This window comes from Cervus elaphus, chromosome 1, assembly GCF_910594005.1.
Source record: "Cervus elaphus chromosome 1, mCerEla1.1, whole genome shotgun sequence".
Classification (NCBI taxonomy): domain Eukaryota; kingdom Metazoa; phylum Chordata; class Mammalia; order Artiodactyla; family Cervidae; genus Cervus; species Cervus elaphus.
The window spans coordinates 89648703-89669526 of record NC_057815.1 but is presented as its reverse complement, the minus strand read 5'-3'; the positions used below and the strand labels follow the sequence as shown (position 1 = coordinate 89669526).

Genomic DNA, 20824 nt, shown 5'->3' with positions numbered 1-20824 from the left:
GAGGATGGAGACGAAGACGCGGTGCTGACCATTCAGGGATGCAGTAACTCAGCGACCTGCACCCTGCGGGAGCGGGGGCGGGCGCGGGGCTCCGGCCGGCGCAGGCAGGGGGTCTGCCGGCTCCTCCCCAGCTGTGTTTCCGGCTCGCACCTCCGCCCCAGGCCTGGCCGAGGCGCCGCCCGTCGGCGGCGCACGTGGGGCCGCTCCGTGCTCGGCAGGCTCTGGGGCACAGCTGCTTCTGGGTCGCATTCCTTTACGCACACATCATCAGGGGCTGCCGCCTGCTCCCGCGGCCTGTCCCCAGCTCGGGGCCACGAAGACCGTGAGCCCAGCAGTGAGACGGGAGAGGCCAGCGCGTGCTCCAGCCACGGCCGGAGGCCGAGGGGGGCCTCGCCATCCCGCCACCCCACCACTGACAGTTTTGGTCAGAAGCAGGGGCTCGCGTGTGAGGAAGCTGGGATCCTGACCTTCAGGACGAGATGGGAAGAGCTCAGACAGTCAGAGGGGCACATTCTGGGATGGATATGATTTTTCCACACACACACATGCACGCAGCAGCTGGAGTGGGGTGGGGAGAGAACAGAGCAGGGGAGGCGGGGTCGACACGAAGCTTGAGTCCTGAAGTCATCTCTAATTTTGTAGCCCGTCTCCTGACGCTTGCCCTGGGCCCTTCTGCGGTTCATTCTGGCGTCCCCACCACCCCTTCACGTTCCTGGCTATTAGCATGGACTGGCCACCATGCTTCCCCCCTGCTCAAATGGAAAGGTCTGAAGTTCTAAAGAACAAGAGGGTCTCGTGGTGGTGGTGGTGGTTATGGGGAGGGGCGGTAAGCTTATGACCACAGCTAAGGGAAGGTCACTCCAGAAGCCCCTGGATATCAACACTTGTAAGAATCTGTGGATTTTAGAGGGTTCTGTTCCTTCTAGTCTAACCTTGCGGTGCTTACTACATCAGGTTGTTTGGAAGCATCTGGGAGGTGGGTGGGGCCGAAGACCACACAGAAGGTTTGCCCTCGGGCCCACCCGCTACCTTTCAGGTGCGAGAAAGGGGGACAGCAGCTGCCGTGGAGTGACAGAGACCAAGGCGAAGTGTCACAAGGTGACGGCAGGCTGTGATCGGTACCCAAGGGATCCTCTTCTCAATCAGGTGTCAAGCTCCTTGCCGGTGTGTGTGGGGGGGCAGGAACTGTATCTTACTCTCACTGCACCCCCCAGTGTGCGGATTAGATCCTGGCACAAAACTGGCACTCAGTAAATAGTTCATGAGCGACTTGTCAGGCGGTCCAGTGGTTAAGACTTCACCTTCCAGTGCTGTTTGATCTCTGCTCAGGGAGATAAGATCCCACATGCCTTGGGGTCAAAAAGCCAAAACGTAACACAGAAGCAATATTGTAACAAATTCAGTAAAAACTTAAAAAAATAAAAATGGTCCCCATAAGAAACCTTTAAAAAATATTTGATAAGAGGAAATACTGAGACCTGCTATGTCGTGGATGAACCTTGAATACATAAGGCTAAGTGAAAGAAACCGGTCACAAAGGACCATATATGGTGTGATTCCATTTATTTTAAGTGTCTTGAGCAGGCAAATTTATAGAGACAGAGTGTAGTTGTCGAGGGCAGGCGGGGCAGGATGGGCGGGGTATTAGGGAACAATGGCTGAGAGCAGCAGGATTTCTTTTGGGGGTAATTAAAATGCTCTAAAATGGATTGTGGTGATGTGAGTATATGGCTGACCCTTGAACCTGGGTTTCCGCTGCGTGCTCACTTATATGTGGACTTTTTCAGTAGTGAATCCACAGACGCTGAGCCCACGCACACGGACCCACGGGTGCAGAGGTTCCGTGTGCGTGCAGAGCGGACTGAGAGGTCTGCTTGGATTTTCAGCTGCGCAGAGGGGTCGATGTCTCACCTCCTCTTTGCTCACTAGTCAACTCTACTCTGTGCATATACTTGATCAATTGATTTAGGGAAGCTGGGCATTTAAAAAAAATTATTATTTAGACTTTCCTAGAGCAGTTTTAGGTTCACAGTGAAACTGAGGGGATTTCTGAAATGCCTTCTGCCCCCACACATGCACAGGCTCCCCCGTTACACATTTGCTACAGTTGTTGAACCTACACTGATGCATCATCACCCAAAGTCCACAGTTGAGATTCACGCTTCCCTCTTGGTGTCGTGAGTTCTGTGGGTTTGGACAGATGCATCTATCACGTATGCTGTGCGCTGCACTTAGTCGCTCTGCCGTGTCCGACTCTTTGCGACCCCATGGACTGTAGCCCTCCAGGCTCCTCTGTCCATGGGGATTCTTCAGGCAAGAATTACGGCAGTGGGTTGCCATGCTCTCCTCCAGGGAATCTTCCCATCCTAGGGATTGAACCCAGGTCTCCCACATTACAGGGAGGTTCTTTACCATCTGAGCCATCAGGGAAGCCCAAGAATACGAGTGGGTAGCCTATCCCTTCTCCAGGGGAGCTTCCTGACCCAGGAATTAAACCGGGGTTTCCTGCATTGCAGGTGGATTCTTTACCAGCTGAGCTACCAGGGAAGTCCATCTGTCACGTATAAGACAGAATATTATTCTAAAAATCCTCTGTTTGGGCATTTTTCAAAAAGTGAGATTTTTGCTACACTTCCATTTGCTGCCTTAGCTCAAATTTTCAGCTAAATAAGTAAAAGTTAACTGTAGCCCAGCTACCTCATTTGGTTAAAAAATGTGAACAACAGTGAAACCAAACACAGAAATTAGGGGGTTCTAACTATTTCTGCCAAGTCTTCCTGGTTCTGGACTAATATTGAAAACCACCTTTTAGCATAAATAATACAATTTATCTCTCCCTCAGTCGGGGTTTATCACCTTCATGCTTTCCAGCCTCGAACCTCAACCCCCTTCATCACAAGTTGCTGCCAAAGCTTGCACCGTATTTTCTCAGAATGTCCTGTAGGGGTGTGTGTGTGTGTGTGTGTGTGTGTGTGTGTGTGTGTGTAGTGTGCCCGTGTGAGTGTGCGAGCTGGTGTGAGTGTGTTTGCCTCTTCATCCCACCACCCCCCCAACTCTATCTGCAGACCCTATGGCTCCCCACAGAAACCACCAGAGATCATTTGGCTTCCTCCTGGAGATGCAGAAAGTGAATATTATGTTTTGGGGCAAATCCCAAATAGACCCCTCTCCAAATGCCAGTTCCTTCCCTATCAGTTTTACTCTCTCCTAACGGTGTGTTTGTCTGCATACGTTGCCATTATCTCTCAGAAGCCCGAGCCAGAGACGGGGCTGAGTTGACTTCAGGAGCCCGGGAGACATACCTGGCGGCCTTCTGAGTGAGCTCCAGGGGGAAATCCGGGCACAGTAATTGCAGCAAGCAGTGATATTCCCTCATGGTCAGCAAATCTGCAGCGAAATGGAGAGGAAGGCGTCAGACCTCAGGGTGGGAAGTCACTGCGGTCTTTTCGGTCATTTCAGGGTTTTCAGACCTACCCTAGGTAGAACCGCTCTTTTTTAAACAAATTTTTATTGGAGGATAATTGCTTTACAATATTATGCTGGTGTCTGCCGCACATCAACATGGATCAAGATGAGTCACTATTAAGGCTGCATTAACCCAAGGGTGAGATTTTAAGATCAATATTTCTACAAAGGTCTTCCAGGATGGGAGGCACCCAGCTACAACATTTTGGCCAAAGGAGCTTCACTGGTTTGAGAGATGGTTGGGTAAGAAGAGAGAATTAGAGGGGCAACTTTATTAGCCTTCTCAGTTTGATTTTCCTGGTGTCTGAAAATCCGCAAAAATGAGTCATTTCAAAGCTGGCTAAATTTGCTGAAATTCTCTGGCATGGTCGCCTTCACCACAACATGCCCAAAGACCATGCACAGAATATCTGGAAGCAGGGCTGAGGCAGAGGCAGTCTTGCAACATATGGGGGAGAAGAATACAGCAGGGCGACCCACAGCCCTTCTTGCTCTGTCATCCAGTTCTGCGCAGGCTGGCTTCTTTTGGATGTCCACACACAAATCTGGTCATCCTACTGTAGGAAGCCAAGACCCAAGATCTACAATCAAGGCGACCAAATGACTCCTGATATACAGAAGCAGTGCTTTGGGAGAGATGAGCCAGGATGAGGCTCCGTGGCTCAGCAGAAAACCCAGAGAGGTAAACTCAGAGGGCTTTGTAGAAAGTCAGGGGAGAGGAAATACACTGACACTTAGAAGTTGTTTTGGGATGATTTGAGAGAAGAGCATTGAAACATATATATTACCATATGCAAAATAGATAGCCAGTGTGACTTTGATGTATAAAGCAGGGCACCCAAAGCCGGTGCTCTGGGACAATCTGGAGGGACAGGGTGGGGAGGGGGTTGGAAGGGGGGTTCAGATGGAGGGACACGTGTACACCGATGGCCGATTTATGTTGACGTATGGCAGAAACCATCACAATACGGTAAAGTAATTATCTTCCAATTAAAATTAAAAAAGAAAAAAAAAGTTGTTTTGTTACTGCGTGTCCTAAAGCTGAGGGATTTTAGACCAGTCAGGCAGCTTCAATCCACAAGTATTCCACCAAAGCATTTCAAATACGGAAGGATGTGCTGACGGTAAAGCAGGATGGAGCAGCCCAGAAGCCCTCCTAACTGGGAGCCTGGTGAGAGAAGGGAGCCCCGAGGGCAAGGCCACACTGAGGGAATGAAGATGGTGATCACAGGCGCTTGGTTTCTTTGGACCTAAGTTAGCTCAAGCCACAGGAATCCAGATCTCCTGTCCCTGCGAGTTCGGTTGATGCTTTTCCAAGATAAAAACCCCAAATCCCCAGGGACAGGCCTGGGTTTCCTACTCCTTTTTCATCAAGGCTCAATTCAAGGTGAGGGCACAGAGTCAGACTAACCACACCGCCAAAGTCAGGGACAGCAAGGGGACAGACTCCGCGTCAGCGTGGGTCAGAGGACCAAGACGGCTTCTGTGGCCTCCGTCTCGGCCACAACGGGGCGTGCACTTTCCTCTCCTCGCTTGCCTGACCTCGGGCACCAGCCTGGTCGGAGGTTTTGTTCTTCAGGGGAAAGAGTAACAGCTACTTGTGGGCTCGCGGGCTTGGGGTGAGGGACAGGAAAAATGAAATGGAGAAAAGCCACTGAATCCAATGTGTTCCTGCTTTCTTCTCGCTCCAAAGCTCCCTGTGCAGAGAGGAGCGAGTTCTGTCCTTGAATCATTAAAGCTCTTTTAGGCTAAGAGTTAGAGAGGAAATGGCAACCCACTCCAGTATCCTTGCCTGGAGAATCCCATGGACAGAGGAGCCTGGTGGGCTACAGTCCATGGGGTCGCAGGAGTCGGACACGACTGAGCGACTGAACTGAATTGAACTGACGCTAAGATTTGGTGGATGGATCTGATACCATTCTTGGGGTGGGGGGGCAAAGTATTTCCCAGTTATTCATCTTTATCCCCCACATTATCTGCAAGATACTCTTGGGAAGATAAACAGTGTGAAGGAAAATGAGAAGCTGAGAGAGAGTTGTGACACCTGTCCCCCGCCCCCCACCCCGCTTATTTAATCAAGAAAGACAACGCTGGAATGCCATCTTAGCCTCTAGCCTCCTGGTTTTCCTGCCCTCAGCATTTTTAGGTTCTTGATGATATTCTAAGTCATGTGTTTCAAATACTTGCTTCCTAAGGATAGAAGAATAATTTACAAAAATAATTTTGTTCTTCTCCAAAGCATCGACAGTTCTGGGGAATACTAAATACATCAGAAAAACAGAATAGAGCCTGTTCACCACTTCTGGAACTTGACATTCCCACACGTAAAGTGAGGAAGATAGTCAGATGAAGAGACGAGTGAAAGTGCAGGCAAACACACAACTGTGGCTACCTTAATTGCGGAAGACAGCAGTTCTGTTTCTTTAAGACAGCAGACTCAGGACATTAAAGCAGACTCAGGATGATATCAAGGCCAGATGCTTTCAAGGGAGAGGCATCTGTCACTTGGAAACACTCCTGGGTTGCACAGTGCGTGTCTGGGAGAAGGGTGAGCAGTTCACTCCCGTCCCCGAATCAGAGCATTGATGAGCAAAGGAGAGCTGTTCTCCTCCTGACCCTCTGGCTTGGGTTCAAACCTTGGCTCCTCGGTTCCCCAGGTGGGCAACCTTGGGCAAACCGCTCAGTCTCTATAAATCTCAGTTTCTCATCTGTGAAACGGGAATGATGACACCTACCTTTCAGGGCTCGAGTCAAGATTAAAAGAGATGATGTCTAGAAAGTACTCGGCAGAATGTCTAGAACACAGTAATGCCAAACAATAGGAGCTATTTGATTTTGTTTTTAGTGTTCATTCATTTACTTATTTAATTTCTGGCTGTGTTGGGTCTTAGTTGTGGCACTCGGGATCTTCAGTCATGGCATAGGCAGATCTTTAGTTGGGCCATGTGGAATCTAGTTCCCTGACCAGGGATTGAACCCAGGCCCTCTGCATCAGGAGCATGGAGTCTTAGCCACTGGACCACCAGGGAAATCGCTTGGTTTTGTTTTTAAATCCTGGGGGCAAAGGCAGGAGATGAGAGGAGGAAGAAGTTTCTTGCTGAGTTGAAAGCTTAAACCCCTAGGAGTGTTCTGCCTTGAAAATTCTGTCAGGTTGTTTGAGTCAAACCTGTTTTTGAATATCCTTCTGCAGTCTGCATTTTATGCCTCCTCCACTCCCAGGAAGATCCCCTGGAGAAGGAAATGGCAACTCAGCAGTATTCTTGCCTGGGAAATCCCATGGACAGAAGAGCCTTACGGGCTACAGTTCATGGTGTTGCAAAAGAGTTGGACATGACTTAGCAACTAAACAACAAGAACAACAATATATGGAGGAGGGCATGGCAGCCCACTCCAGTATTCTGGCCTGGAGAATCCCATGGACAGAGGAGCCTGGCGGGCTCCAGTCCACGGGGTCGCACAGAGCCGGACACGACTGAAGGGACTCAGCACGCACACCATTCCCAACAAGCTGGCGGCCTCCCCAGCTCAGAGGCTCCAGCTCAGCCACTGGTTAATCCTAAACGCTCCTGCCTTTGGGTCCTTTGGCTCTAAAGAGCTCTCCAAGATCTCGAAGACCAGCCTTGCAGGCAGCCCCCTTGTACTTCAGGAATAACAACAGTGAGTCAGTCAGTCACTGAGCTCTGTGCTCAGGCTCTGAAGTAGCTTGCTTAACCTCAAGACAGCCTCATGAGACAGACTCCAGTAGTCCCAGCGTCACTGCACAGATAAGGACATGAAGGCTTAGAGAGATGAAATTATCTAGGAAGTGGGGAGAGAAGGGTCCAGAGCGTGGGAGACAGGAGGAGCGTGTTTGGCTTCCCAGAGCCCTGGCTTCCTAGGCCGGGAGGGGAAGTGAAGTGAGTCGCTCAGTCGTGTCTGCCTCTTTGAGACCCCATGGACTGACTATACAGTTCGTGGAATTCTCCCTGCCAGAATACTGGAGTGGGTGGCCTTTTGGGCCTAAGGGCTGGATGGGCTTAATGATGATAATAATACTTAGGGTGAACACTTACTGGGCATTTACTCTGGACCAGACACAGTTCTTCCAAGGGTTTTACTTGTGCTGTCTCATCTAATCTTCACTGTGTTTATCCCCATTTCACAGACACAAAAACTCAGATCATGCTTAACTGGTGGAACTGGACTCCAAGCTCTGGCAGTCTGGCTCCAAAGTTTACCCAACTAACATTTTCCGCACCTTGATCTTATCAACGGTAATGGGTGAAGGCTTAAAAGCTTGTTCTCCACTCCAAACAAACTGTAGGGACTAAATAGCTCCAGGTGAACTAGATCAAGGAGACAATTCAAGTGAATTGGGATTTTTTTTTGCATGTAAGAAATTGAGTCTGGAAGGTTCTAATTACTGTCAACAGAAAAGACTGCCGCTCCAGCATCGGCCTGTGCTGGGCGGGGGGCCACGGGGAGGCGGGGATGAGTACACCTGTGCGAGAAGCCACGCCGCGCATCCCGCCCACTGGCCGGGGCGCCCCAACCCGACAGGTGCAGGAAGGTAAGCGGTGTGCACCGACAGACGCCTTCTCTAAAGGAATCCCCCCACAATTAGGAAAGCTTCACCCAGCAGGTCCTCAAAGTTCAAAGGCAAAGACATGAGACGACTTTGGTATAAGATCAAAATCAGAACATCCCCCGCAAACTGGTGCTGCTCATTTTGTGGGTGGCCAGAGCCGTCAATCTTTCTTATTCTAAACGTCGTAGTAAGAGTCCCATTGACTGTGACAGGTCCGAGGACCAGAGGCCTTGACCCCGCCCCATCCTATCATCTCAGGAGGCGGCTAGGTACTGCATCGTGGCACAGGGCATGGACTCTGGAGTTAGACTGCCTGGGTCCAGATCTGAGCTTTGCCACTGATTTCAAATATACTGACCTTTAAGCATTCTGTGCCTCAGTTTCAACATCTATAAAGTGGGGATAAGGATAACCAACATCATACGGTTGTTGTGAGTTAATGTAAATTACTGAGAACAGGGGCCCCGTCACAAGGGCTCTGTTAAGTGTTAGCTATTATTATTTCAGAAATAAAGAAACAAGGCTTTTTTAAGGTTAATGACTTTTCAAGGAGACAGAGCTAGTAAGAGGAGGGAAGACTGAGATTCAGATGTTTGCTGGTTTAGCATTCAGGGTCCAGCAAGTGGTACTCTAGCAGGTAGGCTCTGACTGGTTTGTGGGGGGACTTGACTTCTGATGATAGGGTTATTTACGCCAGGTGACTTGCAGACTTTATATCTAAGTAAAATACACATAGAGGAAAACAACAGGATGGGAAAGACTAGCGATCTCTTCAAGAAAATTGGAAGTATTAAGGGGATATTTCATGCCAGGAAAGGCACAATAAAGACAGGCGTGGCAAGGCCCTAACGAAGCAGAAGTGATTAAGAAGAGGTGACAAGAAGACACAGAGAAACTATACAGGAAAGGTCTTAATGACCCAGATAACCACGGGAGTGTGCTCACTCACCTAGGGCCAGACATCCTGGAGTGTGACATCAAGTGGGCCTTAGGAAGCATCACTAGAAACAAAGCTAGTGGAGGTAACTGAATTCCAGCTGAGCTATTTCAAATCCTAAAAGATGATGCTGTTAAAGTGCTGCACTCAATATGTCAGCAAATTTGGAAAACTCAGCAGTGGCCACAAGACTGGAAAAGGTCAGTTTCCATTCCAATCTCAAAGAAGGGCAAAGAAAGGTCAAACTACTGCACAATTGTGCTCATTTTACAAGCTGATACAGTTATGCTCAAAATCTTGCAAGCTAGGCTTTAGCAGATATGAACCAAGAACTTCCAGATGTAAAACCTGGGTTTACAAGAGGCAGAGGAACCAGAGATCAAATTGCCAACATTTGTTGTATCATGGAGAAAGCAACGGAGTTCCAGAATAACATCTACTTCTGCTTCATTGACTACCCTAAAGCCTATGACTGCGTTCAGTTCAGTCGCTCAGTCGTGTCTGACTCTTTTCGACCCCACGGACTGCAGCATGCCAGGCTTCCTTGTCCATCACCAATGCCCAGAGCTTGCTCAAACTCATATCTATCGAGTTGGTGATGCCATCCAACCATCTCATTTGTGTGTGTGTGTGTGGATTTGACTGTGTGGATCACAACAAACTGTGGAAAAACTCTGGGGCTTCCCAGGTGGTGCTAGTGGTTAAGAACGTGCCTGCCAATTCAGGAAACCAAAGAAGCTCAGGTTTGACCCTGGAAGATCAGGATCAGGATCCCTGGAAGGGATCAGGAAGATCCCCTGGAGGAGAGCGTGGCAACCCACTCCAGCATTCTTGCCTGGGGAATTCCAGGGACAGAGGAGCCCGGAGGGCTACCGTCCACAGGGTCTCAAAGAGTCGGACACAACTAAAGTGACTTAGCATGCGTGCACTGTTACAACTCTGGCGAGCATACTAGAGTTTTCAACACACCCAACCCCTGACTCAAAATATTCTTCTCTTGGCTGTCCCCACTTTAATCCTAGAGAGTGATGGATGAGGTTATGATGGCTAAGAAAACTCATCTCGTCAGAAATTAGTCATGCCCAATATGTTCAAGGGCTAACCCGTTCTTACTTCCTCCTTTCTTGGAAAAGAAGGATTGAAGACCTTCTCTTGTCTTTTCTCCATCTGGTCTTGCCTTCCTGCTGTGGAAACTCTAGGCTCTGAAGCTCTGTGGGGGCAGCTGAGTCATCGCTACATCTTCCTCGCAGACCACCATGTGCGTCCACACATTTGCCCCAAAGAACTGCAGCGGCCTGTGGTTGAAGATTCAGATGCCTCTCGCTCTTCCTGGGAAATGGTGCCCTTTCCAGGGTCAGAGTGGCGTCATGAAAGCAAGGATAAAGGATCAAGGGCCATATCTTTGTCCCTTACTCAGAGAAGCCTTCCCCCAAGCCTGAATTGAGGGTTTTTTTTTTTTTTTTAACCACCTCTGAAAGTCTGGAGGAGGAACCGGGTTTAGTCTGAGTTCATTTGCATGAGTGCTTTCAGGCTGAGGGCTGGGACAGGAGCCGGAGATAATGAGATGCTCCCAAGCCACTGGGAATCCCAGAGGACTGAACAGCCTTTCGTTGGTTGGCTGCACGATCTCAGTAGGAACTACCACAGAGCCCAGAGAATACCACAGCCCATGAGTGGACTCTCCAATTTTCAGTTGCCATTGTTTTTATGTTCTTTCATGCAGGGGTTGTGAAGTCTCCTTCCAAGTGACACTCGCCCCCCAGCCAGGCTGCTCTGCCAAGAGATGCTCGGAAGGACATGGATAATTCAGGGCATGACCATACCACCCCTTCCTTTCCCCCAGGGCACTGAGGCTTTGGTACCAGTCCGCAGCTGAGTAAATATCTCAGTGCTACTCTGCAAGGAGGGGAAGGGAGAGAGGGGGGAGGAGGCAAGACATCTGATAGCTTCACCCCTCATGTAGCACTGGGTACCATGAGACACAGGAAAACTGCTAACATCCATGGGGGATGCTCTTGTCCAGCAAAACCCCAGAAGAAGGGCAGGCCGTGTTCTTCAATTTTATCTTCCTTGATAGCACAGCTGTTTTATATTGTAAATGGAGGAAAAATGATAGTTTACTGAAAGGGAAATGATTTGACAAAAGGAATGAGAAGCAATGGCTTCCAGTGACACCTGTGGGGCATTATAAATACTATTCTTTGCCAGCTCATTAGTCTCCAGACTATGTGAAGTGTGTTCAAACAGGGGCAGAGAGCCAGACTCTTTCGTTTTCATATTTGATTATGACAAAGCCCAATACCAAGTGACTATTACTTCTTGACCAGTATATACATTCTAGGCAAAGTATTAAATCATGTAGTAACAATTTCACCACGAATTTTAGAATGAACAAAAGAAATTCCCAGGGGGACGTCCCAGGGGGTCCAGTGGTTCAGAATTCACCTGCCAACTGCAGGGGACATGGCTTTGATCCCTGATCCAGGAAGATCCCATAGGGGGAACTAAGCCCGTGAGCCACAACTCCTGAGTCTGTGGGTCCTAGAGCGCGGGCTCTGCAACAGGAGAAGCCACCACACCGGAACTAGAGAGTAGCTCCCAGCTCACCGCTACTGGAAAAACCCCGAGCGCAGCAGTGAAGATGCAGCACGGCCACAGATAAATACATAAATCCCCCAGAAACTGCTGATGTTATTACAAAGATTTAAAGAGACGTGAGCATTTCTAATTAGGGTCTGAAAATTCTTCCCCAGGGATTGTGTACGGCACATCCCAGCAGTCTGATCAGGTGAGGGGCTGCGGGACTGAACCGGAGGGCTGGGCTGGTACAGAACCCTCCAGACTGGGTCAGACCCTCAGGGTGCCACCCTCTCTTCTGACGTCATGATGCGGCTGCTGAGAGGTGGAGGACCGGGGCAAGTCCTGGTGCTGGCGGGGGGTGGGTGGGGACACTGCCTTAGCTCTGATGACAACGTGAAACCCAACAGGCCGCCCGTGCCCAGGCTGGGGAGCCAGGTGGCATTGTGGAAGGAGGCACCAGCCGGGAGAAAAGAAGAGTCTCTCTCCAGGAGCAATAGGGCTAGCTCCTCGGGCACGGGCATAGTCTCCAGACAGTTTACTGAGGACACGGAGGCAGCTCTCCCAAAGGGCCCAGTTAGCCCTTCAAGGAAGCTATTTCAAGCCTAGCATTGCACTACTGTTCACAAAAGGGAGTGCCTTTGGAGGCAGAGATTTCAGAGCCGAGGTGTAATTTTCATCCAGGAAGAAGCAGGGACTGCCGCAAACTCCTGTGAGCCACTCCGGTTCTTAATACAACAGAAACGGTCACACAGGCACGAGAGCTGGAGGATGAAGTAAAGTTGAGAGGAAAATCCTGCCCTCTCGATGGGGGCGTATCTGGAATACCTCACTCAATTTTTGAAAAACAGGCAGTATTTTAAATTTCCTTGGTGTGTGTGTACTGGTCGTTCAGTCATGTCCGACTCTTGACGACCCCGTGGACTGTAGCCCGCCAGGCTCCTCTGTCCATGGGATTCTCCGGGCAAGAATACTGGAGCGGGTTGCCATTCCCTTCTCCAGAGGATCTTCCCCACCCAACCTGGGTCTTCTGCACTGCAGGCAGATTCTTTACCGTCTGAGCCACCTAGGGTTTTAATGACTGAAATGAGGATTTTCATGCTTTTTTTCTTTTGAAGTCTGTTTTCCCACAAAGATACCTCCTGATATACAAAAAAGAACTTGATCTGAGTTCTGCAAAGAACTAATTCCGTGATTCTGGCCACAGGTTTTCTGGACCCCCATTTCCTTAGCTGTAAAATAAGAACATTGTGGTATGTAAGGGCTGAACAAAATTTTTAAACAGATATACTTTTTAAGGGTCTTCCCTGGTGACTCAGTGGTAAAGAATCCACCTGCCAGTGCGGGAGACGTGGGTTGGATCCTTGGGTTGGGAAGATCCCCTGGAGGAGCAAATGGCAACCTGCTCTAGTATTCTGGCCTGGGAAATCCCATGGACAGAGGAGCCTGGCGGGCTGCAGCCCATGGGGTCGCAAAAGAGTCAGACATGACTTTGTGACTAAACAATACAATGTACTTTAAAAAAAAAAATGGAAACCTTCCCTGGCTGTCCGGTAGTTCGGACTCTGCCCTTGCACTGCCAAGGGTGTGCGTTCAATCCGTGGTCCGGGAACTAAGATCGCGCCGGCCACAAGATGCAGCCCCCGCCCCCCGCCAAGAAAAGGAAATCCTATAAGGAACCTTACCGTATAAGAGAAAAAAAACAAGCCTTTTCTCACCTAACTTTGTCCTCGACAGCCTTCACTAGAGGTGTGGGGGTGAGGAGGCTGGGGGAGAAGGCCTGAGGAACTGCTTTAAAACTGTGGGCTCTAGCCACACACCCCAAGTCCTGAGCCCGTGGGCAGCAACTAGAGGAAAGCCTTCACACTGCGAGGAGAGGAGCCCACGTGCCTCAGTGAACGCCCTGCGTACCACAACTGAGACCTGCGGCGACCAAATAAATAAATATCTACTAAAGTAAAACAAAACGTCAGGCTCTGTGCAGGACGCCCACATAAATCGCTGGCCCTGACCCCTGAGTGGGTCTCATACAGCGTGTGGCTAAGAGTGCGGGCTCCTGAATCAGCCGGCCAGGATCTAAATCCTGGTGCTGAAGCTCAGGAGCCATGTAGCAATGAGCATGCCCACTAGAAACGGCAGTAAATCATCATATGAATATGAATAAAGATGATGCCAATACTAATCATGAAGAGCTCTTGAGAGGATTCGGAGAGGCCATTGAAAAAAGAGAGGGGTAGTAAGCTTCACGTTCTAGCACACGGCCTGGGGCAAGCGTTCAGTAGAGGGCCTACTCCTGTGTCTGAGGCACGCAGGTGGGATGGCACCTGCAGAACAAAAGGCTCAGCTCATGGACGCTCTCCAGCTCCAGCCAGTGGGTGGCTAGAAGGATCTCGTGCCTTATCTCATAATTATTTTATCTCGCCGCCTTTGTTCTTATTGACGAGTGAATAACAGACTTCCTGCCCCAAGGCAGGTGCACACCACCTTCCTGGATAGTCAGTGTGCTGCCAATCCTCGTTTCTTACAATTAAAAGTACAGATGAGTCATATTTATAGAGAGACTGTATAATTATGCAAACCATTTTCATATGCATTACCACTTTTGATCTCCATAAGAAACTTGTGGGGCAGAGAGAGGCAAGTGTGAATAAAAGTATTCCCATTTTTATAGATGAGGAAAGTGAGCCTCATTCAGGGATAAAAATCACCAAGGAAGTGGTAGAGACAGGATGAGATCAAGCCTTCCCACTCCAGGGCACAGCCTCTTCTTACTATGGAGTTTCCTGTGATGTCCTTTTCTTTCTGGCCATATGGTCCCTGGGACCCTGGGCTCTCGGCCTGCTTTTATTTCTCCTAGAGAATTCGGTAGTGAGAATGCAGTAAATGTTAGCTGCAAATGCTATTACTGTAATTTCTGTTACATTGAAATCTACCACTGGGTATTCCACCTCTTTCTAGCATCCTTCTTCTAGGCTGACCCCAGGGTCAGATGTAGTCTGTCTGGCTCCCAGCTTCCTGGTTGCCCCCCGAGTCAAACTGAGAGGGCCCTTCTATTTTAGGTGATCTGCTGCTAATCTCTAAAAGAAAATAGGCAAGGGGAAACAAAAACAGTAAACATGCTGAGTCATTAGACGCCTGCGTCTACAATGTTAACAGGCCCAGACATAGGTCAGCAAGAGAAAAGTATATTGAATGTACATAAAAAATACTTCCAACTACCTTTTTTCCCTTTCCAATTTAAAGTGAGGCTGACAACCTGAAACATCGTAAGTCAACTATACTTCAATAAAATATATATAGTTAAAAAAATAAAAAATAAAATGAGGCTTAAAAAAAATTGGCACGGGTTTTATAAGCTATCAGCAAAACTGTCTGATGAGGACTTGTCTGAGAAAGCAAGCCACAGAAAACAAAAACCAATAAAAGTTATTATTTTTCTGGGCTTTCTACTGTCCAAAGTAGCCATAGAATAAATAAGAAGTGGAACAGATTATGCATTTGTTTTGCTTAAAATGCACTTTCCTTCTTTTCTAAATAAATATAATATGAAGCGGTGGCTAACAAGAGTTACTCACTGAGGGTGAGCTGAACCAAGACAGACTAAAAATAAAAAACAATCTAAGTTCCCTGGTTCTCAATGATGGCGAGAGTCGGGGAAGGCTGTTGCCAGCCTGTAGGCGTATTTATAAAGACCACAGCCTGTTCTCTTGTCAGAATCCACTAACTTCCACCAAGGATGATGCATTTCTGGCTACCCATGAGCTAAAAAAACAGACTTCACAAACAAAAACAGCAGGGAGCAGAGAGAGGGCTGGATGTAGACAAACATATACATTTCTTGAGACGAATCCACCTTTGTCTTTCCTGCTGTTTTCTGTCTTCTGTGGGCATATATAATGAACCATATCTATAATTATATGTATATGTGTGGGTCAGAGGAAGAGGTGTCCAGAGACAGAGAGTGTCTGACTTTTTTGGGAGTGGATGGGAAAGGAAATTGATGTTAGCAGTTTCTGTTCCTTAAAGCCATCCTCTTTGTCAAAGTATGGTTTCCCTGGGAGAAGAGTCTTTGCCTGTGACATGAGTGAATCACTCATCTTACTTTAATAAAAATGTGAACCGAACGCGATCAGCTTTCCGTCCCGGGAAATGACACAGTGGGTCAGGCTGTCTCAACTCGGACCCTCATCTTTCAGTGCAGCTGGCAGCAGACAAAAGGAAAGGCAAAAGATTAAAAAAAAATACCCAGTGGCATCAAAGGATGCACCCACCCAGTTTCTTTCAGTCATAAATATGCTAGAAGACAAAGTCTGGTCTTACAGAGTTTGGATAAGGTACTTGGTGTGCCCACTGACGTGTGGCCTTCAACTGGGCAACAACTCTTTTTTTTTTTTTTTTAAATATTTATTTGGCTGCTTCAAGTCTTAGTTTCAGAGCACAGACTCTCTAGCGGCGGTGCTCGGGCTTAGTTGCTCTGAGGCATGTAGGATCTCGGTGCCCTGACCAGGGATCTCACGCATGTCCCCTGTATCGCAAGGCAGATTCTTCATCTCCGAGGAAGTCCCAACTGGGCACCAGCCCTTTGTACCTCAGTTTCTTCCTCTGTCATGCCTCACATATAAATGATCGGGGTCGACTAGACTAAATTTAAATGTGTTTTAAAGTATGTAAGCATTATACCTTTTGAATTTTGTCACATTCATGTATAACCCATTTTAGAAAAATCAAACAAAAATATGAGCAGTGGGCAGACATCAACGGCTTTTAAAAAAGTAAGACCATAGAAGAAGAAAAAAAAGTAAGACCATTCAAGACTATATAAAAAACTGCAAATTATTTGTCTCAATAATACTCAGGGTTCTATTTGGATCTAGCATTCTAGGATTCGTTAACTGTAATTCTCTGTGGTTAAGGCAGTAACCTAAAAAACAGGGAGGACATAATTTGAATCTAGGTAGCACAGAACTTGCTAGAAGAGTGGGGATGCTATAAACCCACACTGGTGCAGCACACATAGTCACTAAGGGCATGAGATTTGGAATTAAGGCGGGCCTGAGTTCAAAATACCTGTTATTTCCGTGCTATGTGGCATGGGCAAAACTCTTTGAGCCCTAGTTTTCACGTCTGTAAAATAGGGTAAGACTTCATCCTTCTCGGACTCCATCCGGTGGGGGCCCAAACTGCATCTCTTACCCAGCCCTTGCTCAGACCATTCCAGCCCCACGGCTTTGCTGTTTCTTGAATATGTCACGCGTGTTCCTGTCTCAGGCTTTTGTACCTGGTGTCTTCACGTGCCCCTGTATTGCGCTGACTTCCTTCAGGTCTCTCCTCAGATGCCATCCTAGCAGTAAAGCCTTTGGGGCCCTAAGTATTTAAAACAGCCACTCCCCTATTCCCCGCCTCGTTCTCCTGCTTTATTTTGCTCCATAGTACTTATCACTGTATGATGGACTATATATTTTTTAACTGTATTACCTACTAGGATACAGTAGCATTCTATTTATCACCCTACTAGAATGTAAGCTCCAGGAAGGCAAAGATTTTGATTCTTTTATTCACTGTTGGTTCTCAATAAGTAATTGTTAGATGAACAAGACTTCCATGATGATTAAGTGAGATGATGCTTGGGAAGTTCTTGGCATTCACTGAGACAGAATATGACTGGAACACAGGGTTTGTGTGGTTTGAACTGTATTTTTTAATTGTTTGAGTTAAAACATTAGAAAATCAAGACAATCCCCATAATACAATCTAGGTTTCAGATAGCCCTGTAAAAACTCTTATAAAAATAATTTTATTTTATTTCTGACTGTGGTGGGTCTTGGTTGCCGTTATTTCTCTAACTGCAGAGAGCGGGGGCTTCTCTCTAGATGCAGCGTGCGAGCTTCTCGTTGTGGCGGCTTCTCTTGCTGCGGAGCACGGGCTCTTGGGCTTAATTGCTCCTCGACATGTGGGATCAGTCTTCCAGGATCACGGATAGAACCTGTGTCTCCTGCAATGGCAGGCGAATTCTTTACCACTGAGCCACCAGGGAAGCCCTGAAAAAATTATTTTTAGAAAGGCCATTCCTTCACGGCCACGATCAGCTGAGCTGGGCAGAGGACGCCCTTGTCAGGTACCCACAATGCATTGCACTGAGCAACACCCGTGCTCCATGTATTACCTGTTTGGCTGCTGCAGGCATGCGAATTTTCAACCCCAGATGTAGAATTTCTCTCTGGAAGCATTTACGATAAAGATTTGAGCCATCTGACTAAACAAGTTGAAGAAAAAAAGAAATAAACTAGATAACCTCATAATTATTCAGGGAGAGAGCAAAAAAAAAAAAATTGTATACAGTATGATCCCATCTTTGCTTTAAAAGGGAAAAAAAAAGGCTATAAACTTGCACAGAAAAAAGAACGGGCTACATCAAAGTGTTAATAATGGTGGTTAACTCTGGGTTTGGGGATTATGGGTGATTTGCATTTTCTTACAATCAGAATAAAATGTACTTCACAAAAGCCACGCAGACTAATGGTATGAAAATTATCTCTCAGTAAAGCTGTCAAAGCAAGCAAGCAGACCAGCCGGCCACCCGGAGAAAACGCCAATCCTGCATCTTCCTTCAGAAAGGCACTTCTGTGTTCCTCATTCTCCGTGGCTCTGTCTGCCTTCTCTAAGTCACTTGCTTTTGTCCATAATGCAAAGAGTTTGCAAAGCTGATAATCATCTTTTAAAATCCTTTACATGCTTCTGGATCTTGTTATAATGCCGCTTGGCTCCACCTTATTCATGCTCACAGTTTGGGCCCATGGGGCACAGTAAGCAGGGGTCGGGGGGCAGTGGGGAGACACCTATCAAAGTCAGGGCTAAAACAGATCAGTTACAATACTAATCAGACTTCATTGCCTTTTGGTCACAATTATTGATGGTTTTCCTTCCTTTCTACAGCCCACGATGATTGTTTCCTCCTGGGAACAGTGTGGCTGAGCAGAGGGGAAGGGAGGCTCAGGAGACTTGGAACCCTGCCTTGGCTCTGCGGGGCTACCCAACTGGAGCAAGCTCCTTACTCTTTAGGCTTCAGTTTCTTCACCTGTAAAATGGAGGTAACGATCGGTTACCTACTTGAGAGCAAGAGGTGAGATCTATGGCCTTGTGATCGCCAAGGCTCTTTTAAGTTACACAGCCACAAAATGGACTAAATTCTGATCCTGTGAACAACAATGGATTTTCCAGGTGTCTGTACCCTGCACAATAATAGCTAATGCATTTTAAGTTTGTTTTTTTTTTTTTGATGTGGACCATTTTTAAAGTCTATTGAATTTGTTACAATATTTTTTATGTTTTTATGCTCCTTTTTTATGTTTTGGTTTTTTGGCCATGAGGCATGTGGGAATCTCAACTCCCTGACCAGGAAAGGATCACATTGGATAGTGGAATCTTAACCCCTGGGCCACCAAGGAAGTCCCACCAAATGTATTTACAACTTAACTAATAGGAGCTCTCAAATATCTAGATGCCAATAACCCTCTAAGTAGGCAAAACAGATGTCACAAAGTTCACACACTAAAGCTTATGTGGTTAACGTACAGGCTTTCGAGAAATGCCCTGATTATTTTCACAGTTTTTAATAAGCTTGGCCATCTAGTTTCTAAGCCCGGTACAGACTAGACAAAGTAACCCGGGAGAGCGAAAGGAAGTATAAAAGGCAAGAGCTAGGACAGCAATGAGAAATTAGGCATTAAACACATGATAGAAACTTGATCGAGAAGGAGGAGAAATAATTAAGACAATTGATGCTTTTAAGGTACACTTCCATGAGCTTTGACGGCAGCAGTGTTTTCCAGCATAATGTAATTCATAAGTATATGCTTAGATGCAAGGTAAGTTCTATACGAAATGCAGGGGGATAAAAAAGAATGCAGAGAGTGGTATTATATATTTATTTAAATGTATTTTGAAAAAGATTTCCATGTAAGTTATATTAACAACAGTAAAAATTTTGGTACTCTAACTGTAAAACAGAAGACTGTAAAATGACAAAACTCTCCTGAGTTTTCTATGTTTACTGTTTCTAAGCCACTTATTTATCACTTTTTATCCACTGCCTCCTGATGTTGGTTATCTGTTTTTAAACTACCTTCCTGAGTTCTATACACACATTACCTCATTTAATCCCTCATTACTGTCATATTAGGTAAATATTGCTGTTCTCATTTTAGTTGTAGACACAGGGAGGTTAAGTCATTTGCCATTCCAGCTTTGAACCATGGGTCTGCCTGAATCTAAAGCCTGTGATTTTTACTATTCCATGATTTATTAATAATATATGTGTCTGGCTGCCCCATTACTACCAAAAAATTGAATCTTGAGAGTGAGGACTCCATCTCACTTGCTTTTGTATGCCACAGAGACTGGTACGTAGTAGGCACTCAGAACATGTCCCATGGACTTCGTTTCTAAACCTCCTTATATAGATTCCAAACCCTTAAATGAAATATAGTGTATCCCAATGTTTCTCCAAGTATGGTTCATGGAGCATCTGTATTGCAGACCTACAGAATCAGACTCCTCAGGGTTGGGATGTGTGAATGTGCCTTTAAATAAATAGCTCAGGTGACTTTTAACGTGTATCTAAGTTTGATGGGCGGACTTCCCTGATGGTACAGTGGGTACGGATCTGCCTGCTGATGCAGGAGACATGGGTTTGACCCGTGGCCTGGGGAGATCCCACATGCTGCTGAGCAATAAAAGCCGGAGCACCGAGTGTACTGAGCCCCTATGCTCGGTCACCGAGCCTGAGTGCCCGGAGCTGGTGCTCTGCAACTAGCGGAGCCGCCACGGCGAGAAGCCCCCGCACCACAAAGAGGAGCAGCCCTGCTCACGGCAGCTAGAGGAAGCCTGCCTGCAGCAGTGAGGACCCAGTGTGACCAAAAATAAATAAACTAAGAACAACCTCTTATAAAATAATGTAAAAAGAAGTTTGCTGGGACTTCCCTGGTGGTCCAATGGTTAGGAGTCTGCTTCCTAACCAGGGGGCGTGGGTTCCATCCCTGGTCAGGGAACTAAGACTCTGCATGTTGCATATGGAACCGCCAAAAAAAAAAAAAAAAGTCTGAGAACTATTGACCTAGTGTTTGAAAACGCTTTCTTTGGAGTGAGTCAATCCTGGCTTCAGATCTCAGCTCCATTACTTAATAGCTGAGTGATGTGGGCAAATTAGTTACTTACATTCTTTGAGCTTTAATTCCATCATCTTTAAAATGGAAACAACAGAAACATCCACCTCACAGGAT

General features: G+C 47.1%; 1 protein-coding gene across 5 annotated transcripts in view; it reads right to left on the bottom strand.

Moving 5' to 3' along the window:
* C1H11orf49 (chromosome 1 C11orf49 homolog) overlaps positions 1–20824 on the bottom strand; it is a 202860-nt gene that overhangs the window by 24110 nt on the left and 157926 nt on the right. For all 5 annotated transcript variants that reach the window (XM_043910986.1, XM_043910996.1, XM_043910964.1 and 2 more), the window contains one exon: positions 3303–3387. In XM_043910986.1, the coding sequence (XP_043766921.1) occupies positions 3303–3387 (85 nt within the window). The remainder of the gene's footprint in view (positions 1–3302; positions 3388–20824) is intronic.